General features: G+C 39.2%; 1 protein-coding gene across 1 annotated transcript in view; it reads left to right on the top strand.

Annotated features, from left to right (window-relative positions):
- The window catches only part of ADAMTS5 (ADAM metallopeptidase with thrombospondin type 1 motif 5), a gene marked incomplete at its 5' end in the record, with an annotated part of 48,382 nt that extends 30,559 nt beyond the window's left edge, over positions 1-17,823 (top strand). Inside the window, 6 exons of the mRNA XM_081326353.1 lie at positions 2,758-2,925; positions 13,236-13,519; positions 14,287-14,470; positions 15,039-15,214; positions 15,882-16,057; positions 17,159-17,823. Of these exons, the coding sequence (XP_081182479.1) occupies positions 2,758-2,925; positions 13,236-13,519; positions 14,287-14,470; positions 15,039-15,214; positions 15,882-16,057; positions 17,159-17,729 (1,559 nt within the window). The 3' untranslated portion in view covers positions 17,730-17,823. The remainder of the gene's footprint in view (positions 1-2,757; positions 2,926-13,235; positions 13,520-14,286; positions 14,471-15,038; positions 15,215-15,881; positions 16,058-17,158) is intronic.
- Positions 17,824-19,642: the final 1,819 nt, after the last annotated feature.

Below are 19,642 nucleotides of genomic sequence, written 5' to 3'. Positions count from 1 at the left end.
ATAGAAGGGGAACTCATCAAATTTGCAGATGACACTAAACTGGCAGGAATAGCCAACACCCCAGAAGACAAGCTCAGGATTCAAAAAGATCTCAACAAACTTGAACAATGGGCCCTATCCAACAAAATAAGTTTTAATGTGGAGAAAATGAATTTTTTACATTTAGGCAGGAAAAATCAAAGATATAAGTACAGATTAGGTGAGACCTGGCTCAAAAACAGTAACAGTAGAGGGACTTTGGAGTCCTAGTGGACGATCACTTGACTATGAGCCGCCAAAAAAGCTAATACAATCCTGGGTTGTATAAACAGAAGCATAGAATCAAGATTACGCAAAGTATTAATACCATTTTATAAAACCCTAGTGAGACCACACCTGGAATAATGCACCCAATTTTGGTCACCATACTACAAAAAAGATGTTGAGACCTTGGAAAAAGTTCAGACAAGAGCAACTAAGATGATCGAAGCCTGAAGACTAAAATATATGAAGAATGGCTGCAGGACTAGGGTTTGGCTAGTCTAAGGAAAAGAAGAAATAGGGATGACATAATAGCAGTATTCCAGTATTTGAGAGGCTGCCACAAAGAAGAGGAGGTCAAATTATTCTCCAAAGGACCAGAGGGCAGGACAAGAAACAATGGTTGGAAACTGATCAAAGAGAGAAGCAACCTGGAATTAAGGAGAAAATTCCTAAGAGTGAAGATAATTAATTAGTGGAACAGTTTGCCCTCAGAAATAGTAGGCACTCCATCACTGGAGGTTTTTAAGAAGAGACTGGACAGTCACTTGTCTGAGATGGTATAGGTTCTCCTGCTTGAGCAGGACACTGGACTAGAAGACCTCCAAGGTCCCTTCCAACTTCTGTTCTATTCTATTCTATTCTATTCTATTCTATTCTATTCTATTCTATTCTATTCTATTCTATTCTATTCTATTCTATTCTATTCTATTCTATTCTATTCTATTCTATTCTATTCTATTCTATCAATGACCAATCAGTTTAAATTCATTCCTACTCCAGGACTAATATGCCAGGACTACTTTTACTGTATTTATTTTGTTGAATTGTCACTATTTTGATAGGGAGAGTGACAACACCATGAACAGAAAGTTAAAACCTGTTATTCTGCTATTCACACTCTTCTGCTCCCTTTCCTGGCAAAAAAAAATATAATTCCATCCATGTAATTATTTGGTGTTCAAATTTGTTGTGCCAGTGTATCATTGTGACTCACTCTGTAGAAGTGATGACAAAGATCCAATCCATCATCTGAGCATATTTCTATGGTTATATCGTTCTGCTTTTCTAGGTTGTTTAGTTCCAAGTGGCTCAAGAACTAATGGTTAATTATGGTGTGGTCAGCTATAGTGACCACATCCTTATGGCACTGGAGTCTCTCAAGGTTGCATTTTACTGGAGAAAAACAGTTCTCAGGACAGTGAAAAGTGATGGGATTGCAGAACATAAAATGCCAATTACCCAGCTTCCAAACCATGGGTGTATTTCTTCAGTTTTTATCTAAGAGATCGGTACATTTTTATACTATTTTTTTTTACCTGCTCGGTATGCATTTCAGATGCTTCTCTATGCTATTACCTAGCCTGACAATTATCATTAAAAGAACAGCCTATCCAGTAGCTACAGCTACTGTAACTTGTTCTTTTTCATGTAACCATATATTCTTTTAAGAAATAATACCCACATTTTTGTCTGCATTATAGTATTAAATCAAGAGAAAAAAGATATTTGTATGTAGAGTTCCTATGCTGAAATCATTTCGGTAAGGCATCATCACAGTTTTGTCAAACTCATTCAGAGAATAATCTGTAATCATCAGAGCCTATAATTCAGTGACATAGTAGGGAAAGCTGCAATCCAGCCCACAAATACATACATTTTAGGTAAATTTCAGGAATGAAGATGAAATGGAGTGATTTGACAGGGAAGCTTTTTTGTCGAAGTGTGGTTCAAAACTTCAATGCTTCCTTGAAAATGGGGTAAAATATAAAAGGCAGTGGGATTAGGAACTGGGAATAAAATAGCAGAGTAATGATGACACATATTTGGGAATTTACTAATTTATCCTTACCTTGCTTTTCTCCCAGCGGTTCATAAATCTGACACAGTTGCTTTTGAAACTTATGTGACGTACTGTTTGTAGGCCAAAGGTTTGAAAATTCAATAATAAACTTTTGGGGGACAATATAATTTCTTAGAATGAATTGTGGTAGAAAAACTAAGAATCCATTATTCAAGTTATGCTTCTATAACTTTCTAAAGCAGCAGTGCCTAATTAGTATTTTTAGGCTAAGAGCCATACTGTATTTCTTTTCAGAGTTCTACCTAAGATGAGTTGGGTAGAGCCAGGAAAAAATTATAAATTTGATCAATTTAATTATAGTTGATCTGATCATTTCCCATGAACTTCAAAGTTATTCCTCATTGTGGGTTAGTTTCTACTGATCGTGATTTGGAGCTCCTTCATATACTTTCATAATACAAATATGTGCCTTCTTTAAAATAATAGGATACAATCCCATTTGGAAAGCTATAAAATGTAGTTTCCAATAAATGTATACAGGGTCACAAAGCGATCCCCATTTTTTTTCCCCTAAAGTACAAACCTACAATATAAGAATCTTTAAGTAAATGGCTAAATATTTTCATTTGGCAATTTCAGAAGAAAAAAAATACTTTCTTTGAATTTATATTTCAGCAATAAAACATTATAGTTGTTGTTTTTTGTTCCCAAAGGGCACCTTCTTGGACTTTCCCATGATGACTCCAAATTCTGTGAAGAGAACTTTGGTTCCATGGAAGATAAGAGACTTATGTCTTCCATCTTAACAAGCATTGATGCTTCCAAACCATGGTCCAAATGTACTTCAGTAACGATAACAGAATTTCTGGATGATGGGCATGGTATGTATTGACATTGACACTGGATATCATGCTGAATTTTGAGAACTTCCCAAGTTTTAAACATTAAATTTACATTTTAGTTTTAAGGGATAATCTAATAATAAATAAATACTTTTGCACTCCTTCATCTATGCAACTCCAGAAATGATTGGTATCTAACTGTAGTACTGTAGCACATTTAATACTCTGTTGTTGCTCTCTCAATTAACAGTAATAGCAGCAGATAATAATAAAGTAACAGAAAATGAAGAAAATAAAGTGCTCTGGGATTTAAGAATTCAAACAGACAAGCACTTGCCACATAACACTCCAGGCTTAGCAATTGTTTATAAGATTAAAAAGACTGGATTGATATTGCAGTTCCTGGAGACAACAGAGTAGAAGAGAAAAAACAGGAGAAAATCACAAAATATGAAAACCTGCAAAGAGAAGTAGAATGACTGTGGCAAAAGAAAGCAAAATGCCAATAGTATTAGGCACTTTGGGTCCAATCCCAAAACAACTAGAGCACCACTAAAAGACCAGGGGTACTAACAAAATCCCCGTCGATCAATTGCAAAGTGCAGCTTTACTTGAAACAGCTCACATCTTTTCAAGGATACCTTTAACACCATCAAATAACAACATCTGCTATCTCAGATCCTTGGGAACAATTTGAGAGATGAATACAAATGCTAAATCCAATCTAAACATTTGGCTCACTGAGTGACCAGCCATAATAATAATGCCAGTTTGGTGTAGTGGTTAGAACTGTGAGTTCTAGTTCCAGCTTGGGCATGAAGCCAATTATGTAATCTTTGGCCAGTCAATATTACTCACTACTAAGAAGCAGGCAATAGCAAACCACTTCTGAAAAAAAATCTTAACTACAGGGACTTGTCCAGGCAATTGACAAGTATCCACTGACTCAAACACACACACACACACACACACACACACACACACACACACAGACAAACAAAAAAGCAAATAATATAAGGTTATCCGATTTCAGATGCAAAATCCTAATAACAATGAAGGGCCCAAAAGAAATACAGAAAATGTCTTTGTTGCCCTCAGAAATTGTTTGGATTTATGAAACTCCAATCGAGGAGCCTTGGATAATATATACAATAGAGGTATTAAACAAATATGAAGTAACGATAACAGCAACTAATTCTAAATATTGATAACAGTAGATTAAAAGTATGAAATAATAGAATAATTGATACAAACGTGACACACTACAAAGCTACTTAAGCAGACATTAGTACCTAGGTTTTCTAAATGCATGCTTCATACAGCTTCAAAGACCTGTTTCTTATTATCATACAGTATTATTCATCAACTTTTTAACAAAATGCTTCAGTGCACTCATAAAGCAACTGCAGTTCTTAACTATTTTAAATTCCAGAAGGCTTAGACAAAAATGACCTAACTGAGGAATGGATCCAGTTGTTATGGCAACTAAAATACTTATAGATGAAAAACAGAGTTTACATGCAAAAGTCTAGAAAATCACTAGGTGGGAATATTTGCAGTATTGATGCAATCAGATGTTTTATCCTATTTTCTTCTATTAATTTTTGTTTCTCATTGAGCAATTAAATTGCATCAACTCATGCCAATCCACATTCTATCTGTGAATGAACAATAGAAATGCTATTTTTAGTAATTACTCATATGGGCAAGAATAGGGTTACTATAGAATCCTTCTATATCTTCTCCCTCATCCATCCCCCCTTTCTTCAATTTAGTGTAATCTCTAAATCCTCTTAGAGGACATAGAGGTATTTAATTAGGCTTCTAGTGGTTAAAGAGCCATGGTGGCGCAGTGGTTAGAATGCAGTATTGCAGGCTAATTCTGCTGTCTGTCGACTGCCAGCAGTTTGGCAGTTCGATCCTGAGCAGCTGAAGGTTGACTCAGCCTTCTATCCTTCTGAGATCGGTAAAATGAGGGCCCAGATTGTTGGGGGCAATATGCTGACTCTATAAACCATTTATAGAGGACTGTAAAGCACCGTGAAGCGATATATAAGTCTAAGTGCCATTGCTATTGCTAAAAGCTGCTCAAAGTTGCCTGAACCACTAGATGGGCAGCAGATAAATTTGAATGAATGAATGAATGAACGAATGAATAAGTAGCAAGTAAAATAGCTGAGCTTTTCTTCAGGGAATAGAATTCAAAGCCTAAATTGATTTTCATTTACAAAGTGCTTTTCTTCAGAGATATTTAGAGCTTATCTCCTGCAATCTTGCTATCAAAATATTCATAGTTCTAAATAGCTTCCATTTCCTCTGTGAACAATCTTTTTGCCTCTCACAGACCTCAACACAGATGTGCTATATGTACTCAGAAGCATTATCTAGATGTTCTATTGATAGGATGATTTTTCCCTTGGAAAATTAGAATGAGTTCTACACATTAACAAAAAAAACAGGAATCTGCTATCATTGTTTGTCCTGATGGCAAATCAGATAAAAATTAATAGGACTGTAATCAAAATCCAGCCAATGAAAAATAATAGGTTAAGTATCTTAATGTAGAAAAAAACTGACTTTGCAGTAGCAAAACTAGATTTTTCATTTTTGGTCCTGAAATGGTCTGAAGGGGCAGGACCTGTTGCCAGTTGTGTGCTGGAGAAGACTCCTGCGAGTCCCTTGGACTGCAAGGCGATCAAACCTGTCAGTCCTAGAGGAGATCAACCCTGACTGCTCTTTCGAAGGCCAGATCCTCAAGTTGAAACTAAAATACTTTGGCCACCTAATGAGAAGGAAGGGCTCACTGGAGAAGAGCCTAATGCTGGGAAAGATTGAGGGCAAGAGAAGAAGGGGATGACAGAGAATGAGGTGGCTGGATGGAGTCACTGAAGCAGTAGGCGTGAGCTTAAATAGACTCCAGAAGATGGTAGAGGACAGGAAGGCCTGGAGGAACATTGTCCATGGGGTTGCCAAGGGTCGGATACGACTTCGCAGCTAACAACAACAACTAGATAATTTGTGTTTCCTCCTAATGGTGCTAAGGCAAGATAGAGGTTCATGATGACATTAAAATTTTTGGTGACCTAGTATATTTAAGAGTGTTGGTGGATGAATATTAGGACTGTGAAAAGTTTGAACTGTGACATTATTTTACAGATCTTACCTGTGGTAATTATGGAGGGTGGAACAATAGGAGAGTACATATTGTCATCTGAGAGACTCTTGGAGCTTTCAGGTGTGTTTGCTGCTACTGCACTGTCCTCCTTGCTGTGTAAAAGCTTCCCAGCCTGAACTGCTCAATGCTGTTGTGGTTGGGGTGGCAGTAGATTTTTTTATGGTTTTGGAAGAGTTTAGAGGCTGAAGTGACTTGGATGATCATGACCACCATGATGATCATGACCACCATGGTGACTATGGAGTCGGCCCAAGCTATCAAGGCCTGATGCCCACTGAGGATCAGACTTTGGATCTTTGAGGAGGAGGGAATGGCAATGTAATCAATATTCCCTTTTGTATCTTGTCAGGGACAGGTGACTATTTGACAGCTTGGGAGTTTTCTGTACCAGGGGTCTCCACACTTGGCAACTTTAAGACTTCTGGACTTCAATTCCCTGAATTCTGGGAGTTGAAGTCCACAAGTCTTAAAGTTGCCAAGTTTGGAGACCCCTGTTCTATACCCACTTTCCACAGTAGAAAGATAGGAAATTTTGCACTGGAACACTTCAAGTGCCTGATAGCCTATTCTGTTTCAGAGGGTATTTGTGGAACTGTAATGGCGATATGCTGGAATGACCATGGAAACAGGAAGAAGAGATGGCACTCTGCCAAGTTTTTCAGAGAGTAAAAAGAAGGGAGGGGAGGGGAAGACTGACTGCAAAACCAATTACAAGATTGGTGTTAGCCCTTCAAAATAGTCGAGGTGCAAGGTACAACAATGAATGCTGTCTTAATTGTAAAGTTATATTAACAGAATTTTACAAACCAAGGCTGCTGCTGTTATTGTGATTGTTAAATTTATTTATTGCCACCAATTCCAAAAGCCTGGTTTACAATATCCAATAATATATCAAGTAACAACATCACAGATATCCTTAAGCAATAGAAAACTACAACTAAAATCTTTTCCAATAAGCTATTCCTCATCTTACCCTCATTTGGAAATACAATAAAACCTATCTATTTATGTTCAGGCTGCTTTTTTAAAAAAAATTACCATAATAATGTTGAGATTCTTCTGTGTGTACTTGATCTTTATTTTTCATCAGCTGTTTTGACTGCAATTTTATCAGCTTTCAATGGCAATGTAACAAAGTTAGTAACAAAAAGAGCAACATTCTATCTCTAATTGGTTCTTATTCAGAAGGAGATTAGACCACAGAGCTCTGATTCATTTACTTTACGAGATCTAATGAAAATATAGATCACAAATGTTATAAATAATGAAACAATTTAAAATAACAGGAGAACATGCAGGCATGGGCAAAAGTTCAAGTTTATGGAATTTTTTTTCCCCCCTGTGTGGTTACAAAGGGGAGGAGTGGAAGAAAGAATGATGGTTTTCTTCTCTTGGGGGTAATGTGGCTACCCAAGTATGCTAGCTAGAAATAAAGCAGAAGTAACTGCTTTTGCCCATCCAGAGACTTTCTTCTCTCTCCATAGTTGGTAGATTGTATTAAGAAATGGTTGCCCTTCTGTGGAGTGTCTATAATAAAGGAACATGCTTTGGTGTACAGTATAACTAAACATAAATGCTTCCTAAGATAGTAAAAAGAATCCTACCTGTTCTTGCAGTAGCTCCTTGTACTATAAGCTCCAGGTTCTATTTACAGTTGCTGGAGTATTTCTTAACCGCAGCCTGCAGGATTCCTTGCGGCCACCAGCTCTTTTCTGGGCAGTGACACTTGTCTTGTTGTTTGGCTACTGTAGCATTTCCCTGTCCACATGCAGAACAAATGCCAACTTGCAAAGCAGCAGACTTATTTTTCTGTTTATTGTTAGAATAAGTCAATATTGAGTGTCACATGCTAAGCTACCAAAAATACTGTTTCTAAACCATTAATTGGGTCTTAAAAACAATAAAGACACTTGTTTGTAGTTTCTAAATGTGTTTCTCCAAAAAGGGAACAAGAGGATTTTTTTTTGGGGGGGGACACCTACCCTTGCTCTCAGTTTTACTCCTCCTTGAGTGGTGGTCATTGTTACATTTTATATCATGATGCCTCCTTTATTTATTTATTTATTTATTTATTTATTTATTTATTTATTTATTTATTTATTTATTTATTTATTTGATTTGTATACCGCCCTTCTCCCTAAGGACTCAGGGCGGTGAACAGTGACATAAATAATAGAATGTACAAATATAGATATTGAAAATAAATTAAACCCTAATTTGGCCCAAATGTAGAAGATAGTTACCTTAAGATAATAATTACAAAAGAACCCATCAGACCAGACCGGATTGCTTAAACAGATGTGTTTTTAGGTCGCGTCGGAAGGAGCGAAGGTCAGGAGCCATCCGGAGCTCAACCGGTAAACGGTTCCATAGGTCAGGCGTGCCCACAGAGAACGCCCTCACCCTGGGAGCCACCAGACGGCATTCTCCGAACGGCGGCACCCTGAGGAGGCCCTCTCTGTGGGAGCGCACTGGACGGAGGGACGTTGACGCTGGCAGCAGGTGGTTCCTAAGGTACTCCGGACCCATGCCATGTAGGGCTTTGAAAACCATTACCAGCACCTTGAATCTTACCCGGAGGATAACTGGGAGCCAATGCAGCTCACGGAGTAGAGGTGTAACATGGGAGTATCGGGAGACTCCCAACACAACTCTCGTGGCTGCATTCTGTACCAGTTGGAGCCTCCGAGTGGTTTTCAAGGGTAGCCCCATGTAAAGAGCATTGCAGTAGTCCAGACGAGAGGTCACGAGTGCATGGCTGGGCAGGGATAGGGACCTCGGTTACAAACCTAATAAGAGGCCCCTGGTTAATTTTTTAGCTAAATTTTTTATAAGGTTAGGGAGGGGGGAGGGTTTTCATGATTGGAGAGAAACAAGGGAAATTCCTTCAACTATTATTCAGACCAGATCTGTGATTGATCACGCGGAGGAGGAGCTAGGGCTGGTTGCCTCCGGAGCTCCAGAACAGATCGTAGGATTACCTATTCCTACGACGTTGGGGAATGGCAGCAGGTGTAAAGACAAAGTACCCTATCGACATCCAAGATTACGTCCCTGCTATCTACAAGCGGTGAGACGCTCCAACCCTCTGGTTTCTTCCCAAGGCTCCGGGAGCAAAGATAAACATCCACCTGAGCTGCGGTTGGTGTACTTGAATGCCAGGTCCATAATCAACAAGGCCCCTCTCATTCGTGATCTGATTGAAAGTGAACATACGGACCTGGCTTGCATTACAGAGACCTGCTTGGGCCCAGAAAGTGGCGTGCCTCTGGTTGATCTCTGCCCACCAGACGTCCGAGTGCTTCACCGACCTCGGACTCAGAGTAGAGGCGGGGGAGTGGCAGTAGTTATAAGAAAGACTCTTTGTCCTCAGGAGACCACCATTGTCCAAATAACCGGATGTGAATCCCTCCTCCTAAGATGTGGCCCTAGGTCACAGCTAGGCGTACTACTGATATACATCCCGCCTAGTCGTACATCAACGGCCCTGCCTGAGCTTCTCGATATCCTCTCGGGGCTGGTGGTTGAATTCCCCAAGTTTATAGTTTTGGGTGACTTCAATCTACCATCCCTAAGAGGATCATCTGAGTTAGCCCAAGAGTTCATGGTTTCCATGACGGCCATGGACCTGATACAAGTAATTCAGGGACCGACACATGTAGGAGGCCACACGCTTGATTTGGTTTTTTCTATCTAAACGATGGTTAGATGATCTTGGTGGGGGTTCCCCAATTATTACACCCCTGTCATGGACTGATCATCACCTCCTGAGACTGGTCTTCTACTATGCCACTCCTCGTTGTGGAGTTGTGGAACCATCAAGATGGTTCCGTCCCAGGAGCTTAATGAACCCTGAGAAGTTCCAGGCAGCACTGGGATCTCCACCTGCCTCCTTTGCTCACAACTTGGTTGATGCCTTAGTGGAAGCCTGGGAAAAGGCTGCCACGGATGCACTTAACCTAGTTGTTCCCTTGCGGCCCCTGACCCGATGCAGATCCCAATTCGCTCCATGGTTTATCGTGTCTATCTAGACCAGACATGTCAAACAGAAGACCCGGGGGCCAGATCCGGCCCGCAAAGTGGTTTCATGCGGCCCGCGAAGCCATCATGGAAAAAGTGAGGGAACGGCCCCCACTGCCTTGGCCCTGGCCCAGAGACCCTCCTCCTGCCAGAGACCCTCAGATCTGTCCCACTTTTGCCCAGGCCCCCATAGGCACCCTTGATGCGAATGATGTAGAGCTGGCCACGCCCACCCAGTAGGCCATATGCACTCTAGCCACACCCACCCAGTAGGCCATATGCACTCTAGCCACGCCCACCCAGTAGGCCACACCTACCCGGCCCCCTGAGGGCAACTGCAATGCTGATGCAGCCCTCAATGAAATTGAGTTTGACACCCCTGATCTAGACATTCTAAAATCACTTGCTAGGAAAGACTAAAAAGAAGTAAAATTGGATCAAATTTTGAATATTTGTCACAGGTCTTTTTTTAAAACACTCAAATTCTAACAGGGATTTGATGGGATAAATATTTGAGTTTAGCAACAGCTGCTGCTCTTTTTACCATCTCCTTCAAAGTAGCTTTGAATATTCAGGGGCTATAGCCTCATGTAGACTTATAGGCCTTCTAAGCCAAAACAAATTCCTTTTCAGGTGAAAACATATCTCTAAAACGCAAAACTGAAGGTTTAAAATCTTCTTTGTCCACCTTGATATTCACTAGAGTCCTAGGACAGGCAGCAAAAAAAAAAGACCCCACAAGTGAATTAATTATTTAATTAAACCTTTGTTAGGCTTGATTTTCAGTTTGCTCTAGTGATCTTCTTTCCTACTAAGCTAGCAGCCATAAATTATTCTTTATACATACTAAGAACCATGGACTTGGTTGTCTTTTCTAAGTAGAATTGTATACCTTCCTTCCTTTGTGGTCTTTTTGTATGTGTAAAAAAATTGTTTGCCTGAAGAATGATATTGATTGCGAATTTGTTCCACTGCCCCAAAGAAATTGCTTGCATATATGGTTACAAATGTCACTGGTTGTGAATTTTGTGTGGCGATTTGATAAAGTGACATAATCATAGTGATATAGCTCTCATTGAAACATGATGGGTTAGTTCTTCAAGGAAATGTACACATAGATTTATTGAAAAAGAAACTTTTAAAGATGAGTCCTTATCTCTATCCTCATTATGCTTCTAAAGCATCAGACTTCAGATTTATTATTTAAATGTTTTCATCCATGATCAAATGGAAGAAAGACAGATTGTGGTAAATTATTTTAACTGAAGAGCTATAAAGATGCATTAAACCCCAAGCAGCCACATACAGTAAGAATGTTGCAACCTATTTTGTCTTACAAGGGCTATAAGCAAAGCAGACAGTCTTTCAGATTAGTCAAATACCTCCAGTGGCGTAGCGTGGGTTGTCAGCACCTGGGGCAATTTGCGCCCCCTAACCCGGTGACGTCATGGCACCGCCGAAAAGACGCGCCCTGCAGTGGCGTAGACTTTCCAAGAAGAGTCGCGCGCATGCAGGATGCTTCCGGGTCCCTCTCGAGGGCGGCTGGGCGGGGCTCCGACCTGCAAGAGCCGCTGCATTCAAGCTCGCACGTGAGCCCTGCTAAATAAAGCCACGCATGCGCACGAAGCTAGGCCAGCCGGCCGGCGGGTCCGTCTTCGCTCGGCCAAGCCTGCCGGGGCGCCTGCGGGGCGCTTGCGGTTGGCCTGAGCCTGGGCGGAGAGTTGGGCGCTTCTATTTATTTTATTCAGTTTATGTGGCCGCCCATCTCACCTGCCGGACTCGTTTCGCTTTGCAAGAAAGAGCAGCTCGAGAGCGGAGCCAAGCCGACTCTGTGCAGCCCTTGGGGCTCCCTGAGCAGCTCAGTGCGAGCGCGCCCCCCCAGATGTTGCACCCGGTGCGGCCGGCCCCCCCTGCACCCCCCACGCTACGCCACTGAATACCTCTGTACTGGTATAAATGAAAATTATAGGTAAGGGGCTGGAATAATTCCCTCTATTCATGATTTTCAGGCTGTAAATCCTGTGCATATTTGGTCCTAGTAGAGTCGTGCATAAGAAGAAAAACGGAAAACTCTGTTTGAGGAACCACGAATAACAAAACAACAATAGCTAGTTACAAAAATTAAGGTCTATCTCTCTCCAATAATCAAACAAAGCCAGCCCAAACCTTCACAAAAAGAAGGGGAAGAGTTAAAAAGAAAAGGTGTATTTGAACCCCAAACAGCAGTATTCCCTACTGTATTCCCTACTGTTTATTACCTAGAGCAGAATTCCCAAGACAAATCTACAAGCTATTTCCAAGAAAGTATCTCTTAAGTCTGTCAACAAAGATAATAACTTTTCACATTTATTTAAAAAGTGAATGTTTGCTGTTGAGTTTTGTGACTCATCTTGCTTCTCAGCGTGCTTAATGAATTCCTGCCATCAATATTGTTTTTCCTGTGTCAATTTTGTTTGGTTTTTGAATAGAAGATTCTCACCTGCTTTTCTTCTATTCTTAAATGATTTTGTTGGCTACAGTTCTAAGCCATGCTTATTCTGGCTTTCCTTTAAAAGCCTTTACCTTTACAGAAGTGGTACTGACTCGACATTCTCAAATGGCAATTTTGTTTTTTTAAAAAAATATATTTATAAATTCAACTGATTAATATGGAAGACCCCACTCACAAAGTCACTTTGGGTAAATGGAAGCAAGCACACATGAAAAGTAAAGTTCCATGTCCTATTTTTTTTAATCCCATTTATATCCCGCCCTTCTCCGAAGACTCAGGGCGGTTTACAATCTAAGCACAAATCAATGTGCTTAGCAATAGCAAAAAAATTTGTAACTCATACTACCAACTGTAAATTGAAATGCAATTCAAACCAATGGTGAGAATCTACGTGTAATGTATATAGCACAGGCTTCTTGTGAAACTATGCTAAAATAAATTAATCACGACTGGCAATCTATGAGATTAGCTATATTAGAAAGGAAGAGGCTTTACAATAGATAGACACAAGTAGGATGTAGTGGTAAATTGCCAGATTTGGGCAAATATGATTACTAAATAGAGCTGAAAGGAAATTTTGATAATTTTATCATGCTGGAAAGCTCAGAGGTATGGCAAGTATTTTTGAAAAGAAACAAATTATAAATGAGGTTGTTGTTTCAGGTAACTGTTTACTGGATCAACCACGAAAACATATCTTAGGTCCTGAGGAACTTCCAGGACAAACATATGATGCCATTCGCCAATGCAAACTGGCATTTGGACCTGAATACACAGTGTGTCCTGGAATGGATGTGTGCTCTCGTCTGTGGTGTGCAGTCGTTCGCCAAGGTCAAATGGTGTGTTTGACCAAGAAGCTTCCTGCTGTGGAAGGGACACCATGTGGAAAAGGAAGGATCTGCCTTCAAGGAAAATGTGTGGATAAGACAAAGAAAAAATATTATTCGGTATGTTGCTATTTTAATTATTAAACTAGATGAAGTTAAGTTTTAATCACACTGGGCATATGTAATTTAATCAAATTAATTGCATTTAATTGATGTTTCTTGGGAGAGTGAAATGTCAATCAAGGATTCCCAAATTCCTTTATAGGGGTGCAATTGATACTGGAGCTCTCTTTTGCTCACTTTATTGAAAATTTTATCTTATCAACCACACATGTCTGGTGCATATCTGCAGCATTCTAAATACCTGATTAGGGCTTCCATCTTTAGTGTAACAAATTTACTGAAAAGATGAAGAATTTCCTAATAGACTAACAGGATTGTCCATTAAATGATTAACTGAACATTTTTCATGCATTAATTTATTATCGTCTCTCCCAATTTCTGCACATCTAGAGACTTATCATGTAATGGGACAGCCTGCGATATTGTTAAGATCAATGACTGACCAGGGTCACGTGCCTTTATTTTAAAGACTACATTGTTCTTTTTTCAAAAAAAATATAACAACAATAATGTTTAGTTTATTCAAGGAAAATTAAAATACAAAACACAACAACAACAACAACAACAACAACAACAACAACAACAACAACAATAATAATAATAATAATAATAATAATAATAATAATAATAATAATAATAATAATAATAAACAACTAAGTGGTTAGAATTATAAACTAGGAACCTAAGTACAGATGACTGATACTTGACTTTTTTCCAGCTACCATCAATTGGCATTTTATAATATGTTGAATTTTATGTTTTAGGCTTCAAACCATGGCAACTGGGGATCCTGGGGACCGTGGGGACATTGCTCTCGTTCATGTGGTGGAGGTGTCCAGTTCGCCTATAGGCACTGCAATAATCCAGCACCTAGAAACAATGGCCGATATTGTACAGGAAAACGGGCTATCTATCGGTCCTGTAACATCATGCCCTGTCCTGCCAATGGTAAGATTTCTATAAACCAAAAATAACAGCACATGCAGCACATAAAGGCTATGTTAGATTATAGCAAAAGACTTGGGTAAAAGGAAAACCTGAATCCAGCGGTCCATTTTTGCATGTCTGAATGCCAAATGTTTAACAATAATAATGAAATTAATAGCTCCTCTTCCAATCTTACTATATGACTAAAAAGAAAAAGAAAAAGAAATGAAATTAAGATGTCATATTGAGTTCTTGGGGAGGAAGGGCTGTGAATTAAGTTCAGATGGCCACCCGTCTTATGTCAAACTCAATATGTGGCTTACATGGTGCAGATGCTCACATTACTACAATCAATTGCACACAAGTCATTATAAAAGGATCCTGTGGAACTTCACTAGTGAGAGGCATGGTAGACAAATGGGTTTTGATTAAGCAAGAGTTTTTGGTTTTTAAATGCTTTGTCCTAAAATAGAATCTGAGTCTTCCAGTACCAAGGTGTTAGAAATAACACACACCTGATGTGTACATTAACTTTTGAGATGCTATCCCCATAGATCTGAATAATAATAAATGAGTTGTTCTTCTTCAGCTAAAGCTTTCCGCCAAGAACAATGTGAAGCAAGAAATGGTTACCAATCAGATGCAAAAGGTGTCAAAACATTTGTAGAATGGGTCCCAAAATATGCAGGAGTGCTGCCAGGAGACGTTTGCAAGCTTACCTGCCGAGCTAAAGGAACTGGCTACTATGTAGTTTTCTCACAAAAGGTAAAATAGCTACTCTGCATGCTTATAAAATATTTACATTTCTGAAGTTTTATGCAAAGAATGTTCACGAGTAAAGTCAATCTGAGGATACAACTGTTCTTTTAGATCTCTGCATGTAAGTAGCCTTGACTGTCTTTCTTTAAGCAGTTGGAGAAAGCTAGTCTAATGCTATATTATTATTAGATGTAAACTATTATTAGGTGTAAGGGGTGCGGTGGCTCAGTGGGTTAGGATGCTGAGCTTGTCGATCAGATGGTCAGCAGTTTGGCAGGTCAAATCCCGAGTGCCACATAACAGAGTGAGCGCCTGTTACTCATCCCAGCTTCTGCCAATCTAGCAGTTCGAAAGCACGTAAAAATACAAGTAGAAAAATAGGGACCACTATGGTGGGAAGGTAACAGCGTTCCGTGCGCCTTTGGCATCTAGTCATGCTGGCCACATGACCACGGAGACAAGCGCTGGCTCTTCGGCTTTGAAACGGAGATGAGCACCGGCCCCTAGAGTTGAAAATGACTAGCACGCATGTGCGGGGGAACCTTTACCTTTACCTATTATTAGGTGTATTAACAAAGTTCAATATTTATCTATAATGTTTATGTTTGTGTGGCAGTGTGCAACTAAAAATGAAAAGAAATTTCAATTTAAACATAGTTATGTTATTGAACAGGTGACTGATGGAACAGAATGTAGGCCATATAGCAATTCAGTATGTGTCCGTGGAAAATGTGTACGAACTGGATGCGACGGCATTATTGGTTCAAAGCTCCAGTATGATAAATGTGGGATCTGTGGTGGAGACAATTCCAGTTGCACAAAAATTATAGGGCACTTTAATAAAAAGAGGTAAGTAGGCAATGGCATTTATGCAGAATTCAGAAAAAAATGTGATATACATAACAAACATATGGTCAAGAATATTGTATCTTGTATTACAATGGTCCCCTCTGTCTGATTCAAGAGACAGAAATCAAGACTTTAGTCACATTCGTCCCTGTGCTAAAAGAAAAGGTAAATTGGTACCTGTCCCATCTGATAAACTGCATGGACTATGTTAATTACAAAATACATTATTTTAACAATCCACAATCATTCCATATTTGGTTTTAGTGAATTTTACTGACAATGTCTATGTTAGGCATACTTTTATCAATTTCCCCCCCTAAAAAGCCCATGTATGATAGTTTTTCCTAGTAGGCAACTGATTTACCCCTTAATCATCCTGGTTGTCTTTCTTCTGGATTTCTTAAGCTCTACCATTTTTTTTATTTTTAGATTTTGGGGATATGGTGACCAAACTATCCCAATTGCAGTCCCACCATAAATTCATATCAGGCAATGACCATATCAACAGTTTTATTTTTATAATCATTTCCTAATGATTCTTAGCATGATATTCATGCAAAAGTATCCATTGATGTATATGTAAGGCATTTTTTATTCCACTTCCATTTATTAATAGTGAACTAGGTTCATCCATGTAATTATCCTTTTCAAGACTTTGCAGTACAGTATCTTTTTTGAATTTATTATTCAGGCCAACAAATTTGGCTATCTGCCTATTACATGTCACTCAGCCATTTATAAACAAAATTGAAAAAGAGTGATCTCAGACCCAAAAGCTGATGTTCCATTCTGTATGTTTCTCCAATGGGAAAACCATCCATTTATTTCTTCTTTCTCTTCTATAGCCAATTACTAATCCCAGGGACCTTTGTCCTCTGATCTCATGGCTGCTTGATCTGCATAGGTGCTTTAAGTGGGGAGTTTTGCAAAAGGTTTTTGAAAGTCCAAGAATACTATACCTATTAAAGCAGCTTTCTGATAGTAAAGGCTATATTTAAATCTTTGGAAGGAGTCTTGAGAGTGAAGGCCTTTTGCATTTTGGGGAACAAATGCTAGGTCTTCGTTTTGCTTGACTAACTTATCTTTTTTCCTTTGTTTCAGTAAGGGTTATACAGATATTGTTAAAATACCAGAAGGAGCCACACACATCAAAATAAGGCAGTTCAAAACGAAAGACCAAAATAGATTCACTGCTTACTTGGCTTTGAAAAAGAAAAATAGTGAATATCTTGTCAATGGAAAATACATGATCTCTACTTCAGAAACCATCATTGACCTCAATGGAACAGTTATGAACTACAGTGGCTGGAGTCACAAAGACGATTTCTTGCATGCCATGGGACATACAGGCACCAAGGAGATCTTGATAGTACAGATTCTTGCAACAGATCCAACTACACCAGTGGATGTCCGCTATAGTTTCTATGTGCCAAAGAAGCAAACCCAAATGACAAATTATGTCACTAATAACAACAGTAGTAACAAAATTAGCCCGTCACTTGCTCAACCCCAGTGGATAACTGGACCGTGGCTTTCTTGTTCTCGAACATGTGATACAGGGTGGCATACAAGAACTGTCCAGTGTAAAGATGGGAATGGAAAATTAGCTAAAGGCTGTCTTCTGTCTCAAAGACCTTCAGCATTCAAACAATGTTTATTTAAAAAATGTTAGCCTGTGGTTGCAGACTTCTTCAAAAGGAGTCTTCTTGAATCTTATTTGGCATATTGACATAAGATCTACCCAGAAACAAAAGGAAGACAATGCATCAATATTCTCTCATATTCTTGGCAATTGTTCTTGGCAGGACAAGCCTATTTGGACCAAAAGGAGATATGAGCTGAGGTGATCTTAGTATATCAAAAGCACTAAGTGTTAGCTGTTACGAGCCCTTTGTATCTGCAAATATGAGGATAAACCAGTGGAGAAGTTATAATGGGAAATCCAGTTACAGAATCATCTCCCTTTTCTCACCTACCTCTAACATAGGGTGTCTTTAGACAACTTGTCAAAATTACCCATGATTCTACAATAGCTTCTTTTATACTATTTGTAAATATCTTTGCTTTGGTATGTCACTTTATATCACTTGATTTTCTTACAACGAACAGCAGCCTTTATGCTTAACACAAGTGATTGACCAAAGTACTAGTAGGTCTACAGCCACTGTTGACTCATATGCCTTTAAAAAAAAACCAAAAGTGGCTGTCAGTATTTTACTGGAAAATTAAGAGGTTGCTGCTTCGGAGGGAAGAAAAAAAAAGTAATATCTTTCTGACAACAGGAAATGCATTTCTACTCTAAGAATTTCCTGACAATAGAATTTATTCTATATTAATGCCTTTTGGATGAGGAATTTTTATAGGCACAGTCTGCAGCAGTAGAAAAGGAAAGAAGCTGCCAGCATGCTGCTTTAAAATTTGAAAAAGAAATGTATTTTACTTTATCCTTTTGGAACAAGGGTCCCCAACAGCGGGCCCATTCAGAACCAGACTGCAGAAATTCACCGATCACTCCCTCCCCTCCCCCCTCACCACAGTCTACCAAGCCGGAAAGGTTGGAGACCGCTGATTTAGAATACTGTATTTCGGAAATGATAAAACTAATGAAAGATGTGCCACAAATAGAGATAGTGGAAATTCATTACATGGGAACAGCACACATAATGTAACGGGGAACTTTCCCCCCCCCCCCATCAACTGCCATATGTGTCTAAAGGTGACAGCCAGCAGAGGATATGACTAAATCCAGACATGGATGAAGCTAGAGTCTGAAGTTCTTGGGGCATTAGTTTCCTGCTGTCTCCTTTTTCTGCTCCTCCCTTTTCATCTCTATTTCTACTACCTCTTTCCGTTTCTGCTACTTCTTTCCTTCTTCAGTTCCCTCTCTTTTTCCACCTCGCAGTTGCTATGGGAGAGGCAGACGACTCTTGCTAGAGATCTGCACTAACTGTTGACACGACGATTTTGAAAACAGTCTGAAATTGCATGTGGGTTACTCATCCCCAGTGTATGGAAAGGGGAAATTTTGGTGAGGCACTGGGTCATGCCATAAGTGTCTTCCAGCTCAGATTTATGAAATCTGCTCACCTCTGTTTTCCCTATTAGTTTTGAAGTGGTTTCTACTGGAAATCTAATAGTGTGCCATGAATTTGGCCCGTAGGGAAGAATTTTTAAGGTGGTTAAAACAAAGACATTGGGGTTTTTTTCCTGTAGCAATTTTTGTACGGTTCTTTTGATATTTGGCTGAATGTTACCAAACACCCCAATCCAGAGATTTGCACATACTCAGGTTGGGTACGTATCTTATGTGCACCATAATTTCAAGGAGGATACATAACCTTTGGCATATGTATATCAGTTCCTCCAGTGAAATGAATAGGATGGTCATTCAGGAATACTTCAAAACTTAACCTATAATGTATAAATGGGGGGAATCCATGAAATATTTTTGTTGTTTTCAGATCATAGATGTATTTATTTTTTAAGTCATTAGACATTTTTTTTTAGATTAAGGCTTTAGTTTTTACCTACTTTGGGGAGTAAGCCTTATTGAATTTAGAAGTAATTGAATTACTTATGGACAAA

This window comes from Vipera berus, assembly GCF_964194415.1.
Source record: "Vipera berus genome assembly, chromosome: 4".
Classification (NCBI taxonomy): Eukaryota; Metazoa; Chordata; class Lepidosauria; order Squamata; family Viperidae; genus Vipera; species Vipera berus.
Note: the sequence above shows the minus strand (reverse complement) of the source record. Positions and strands in the feature narration are given on the sequence as shown.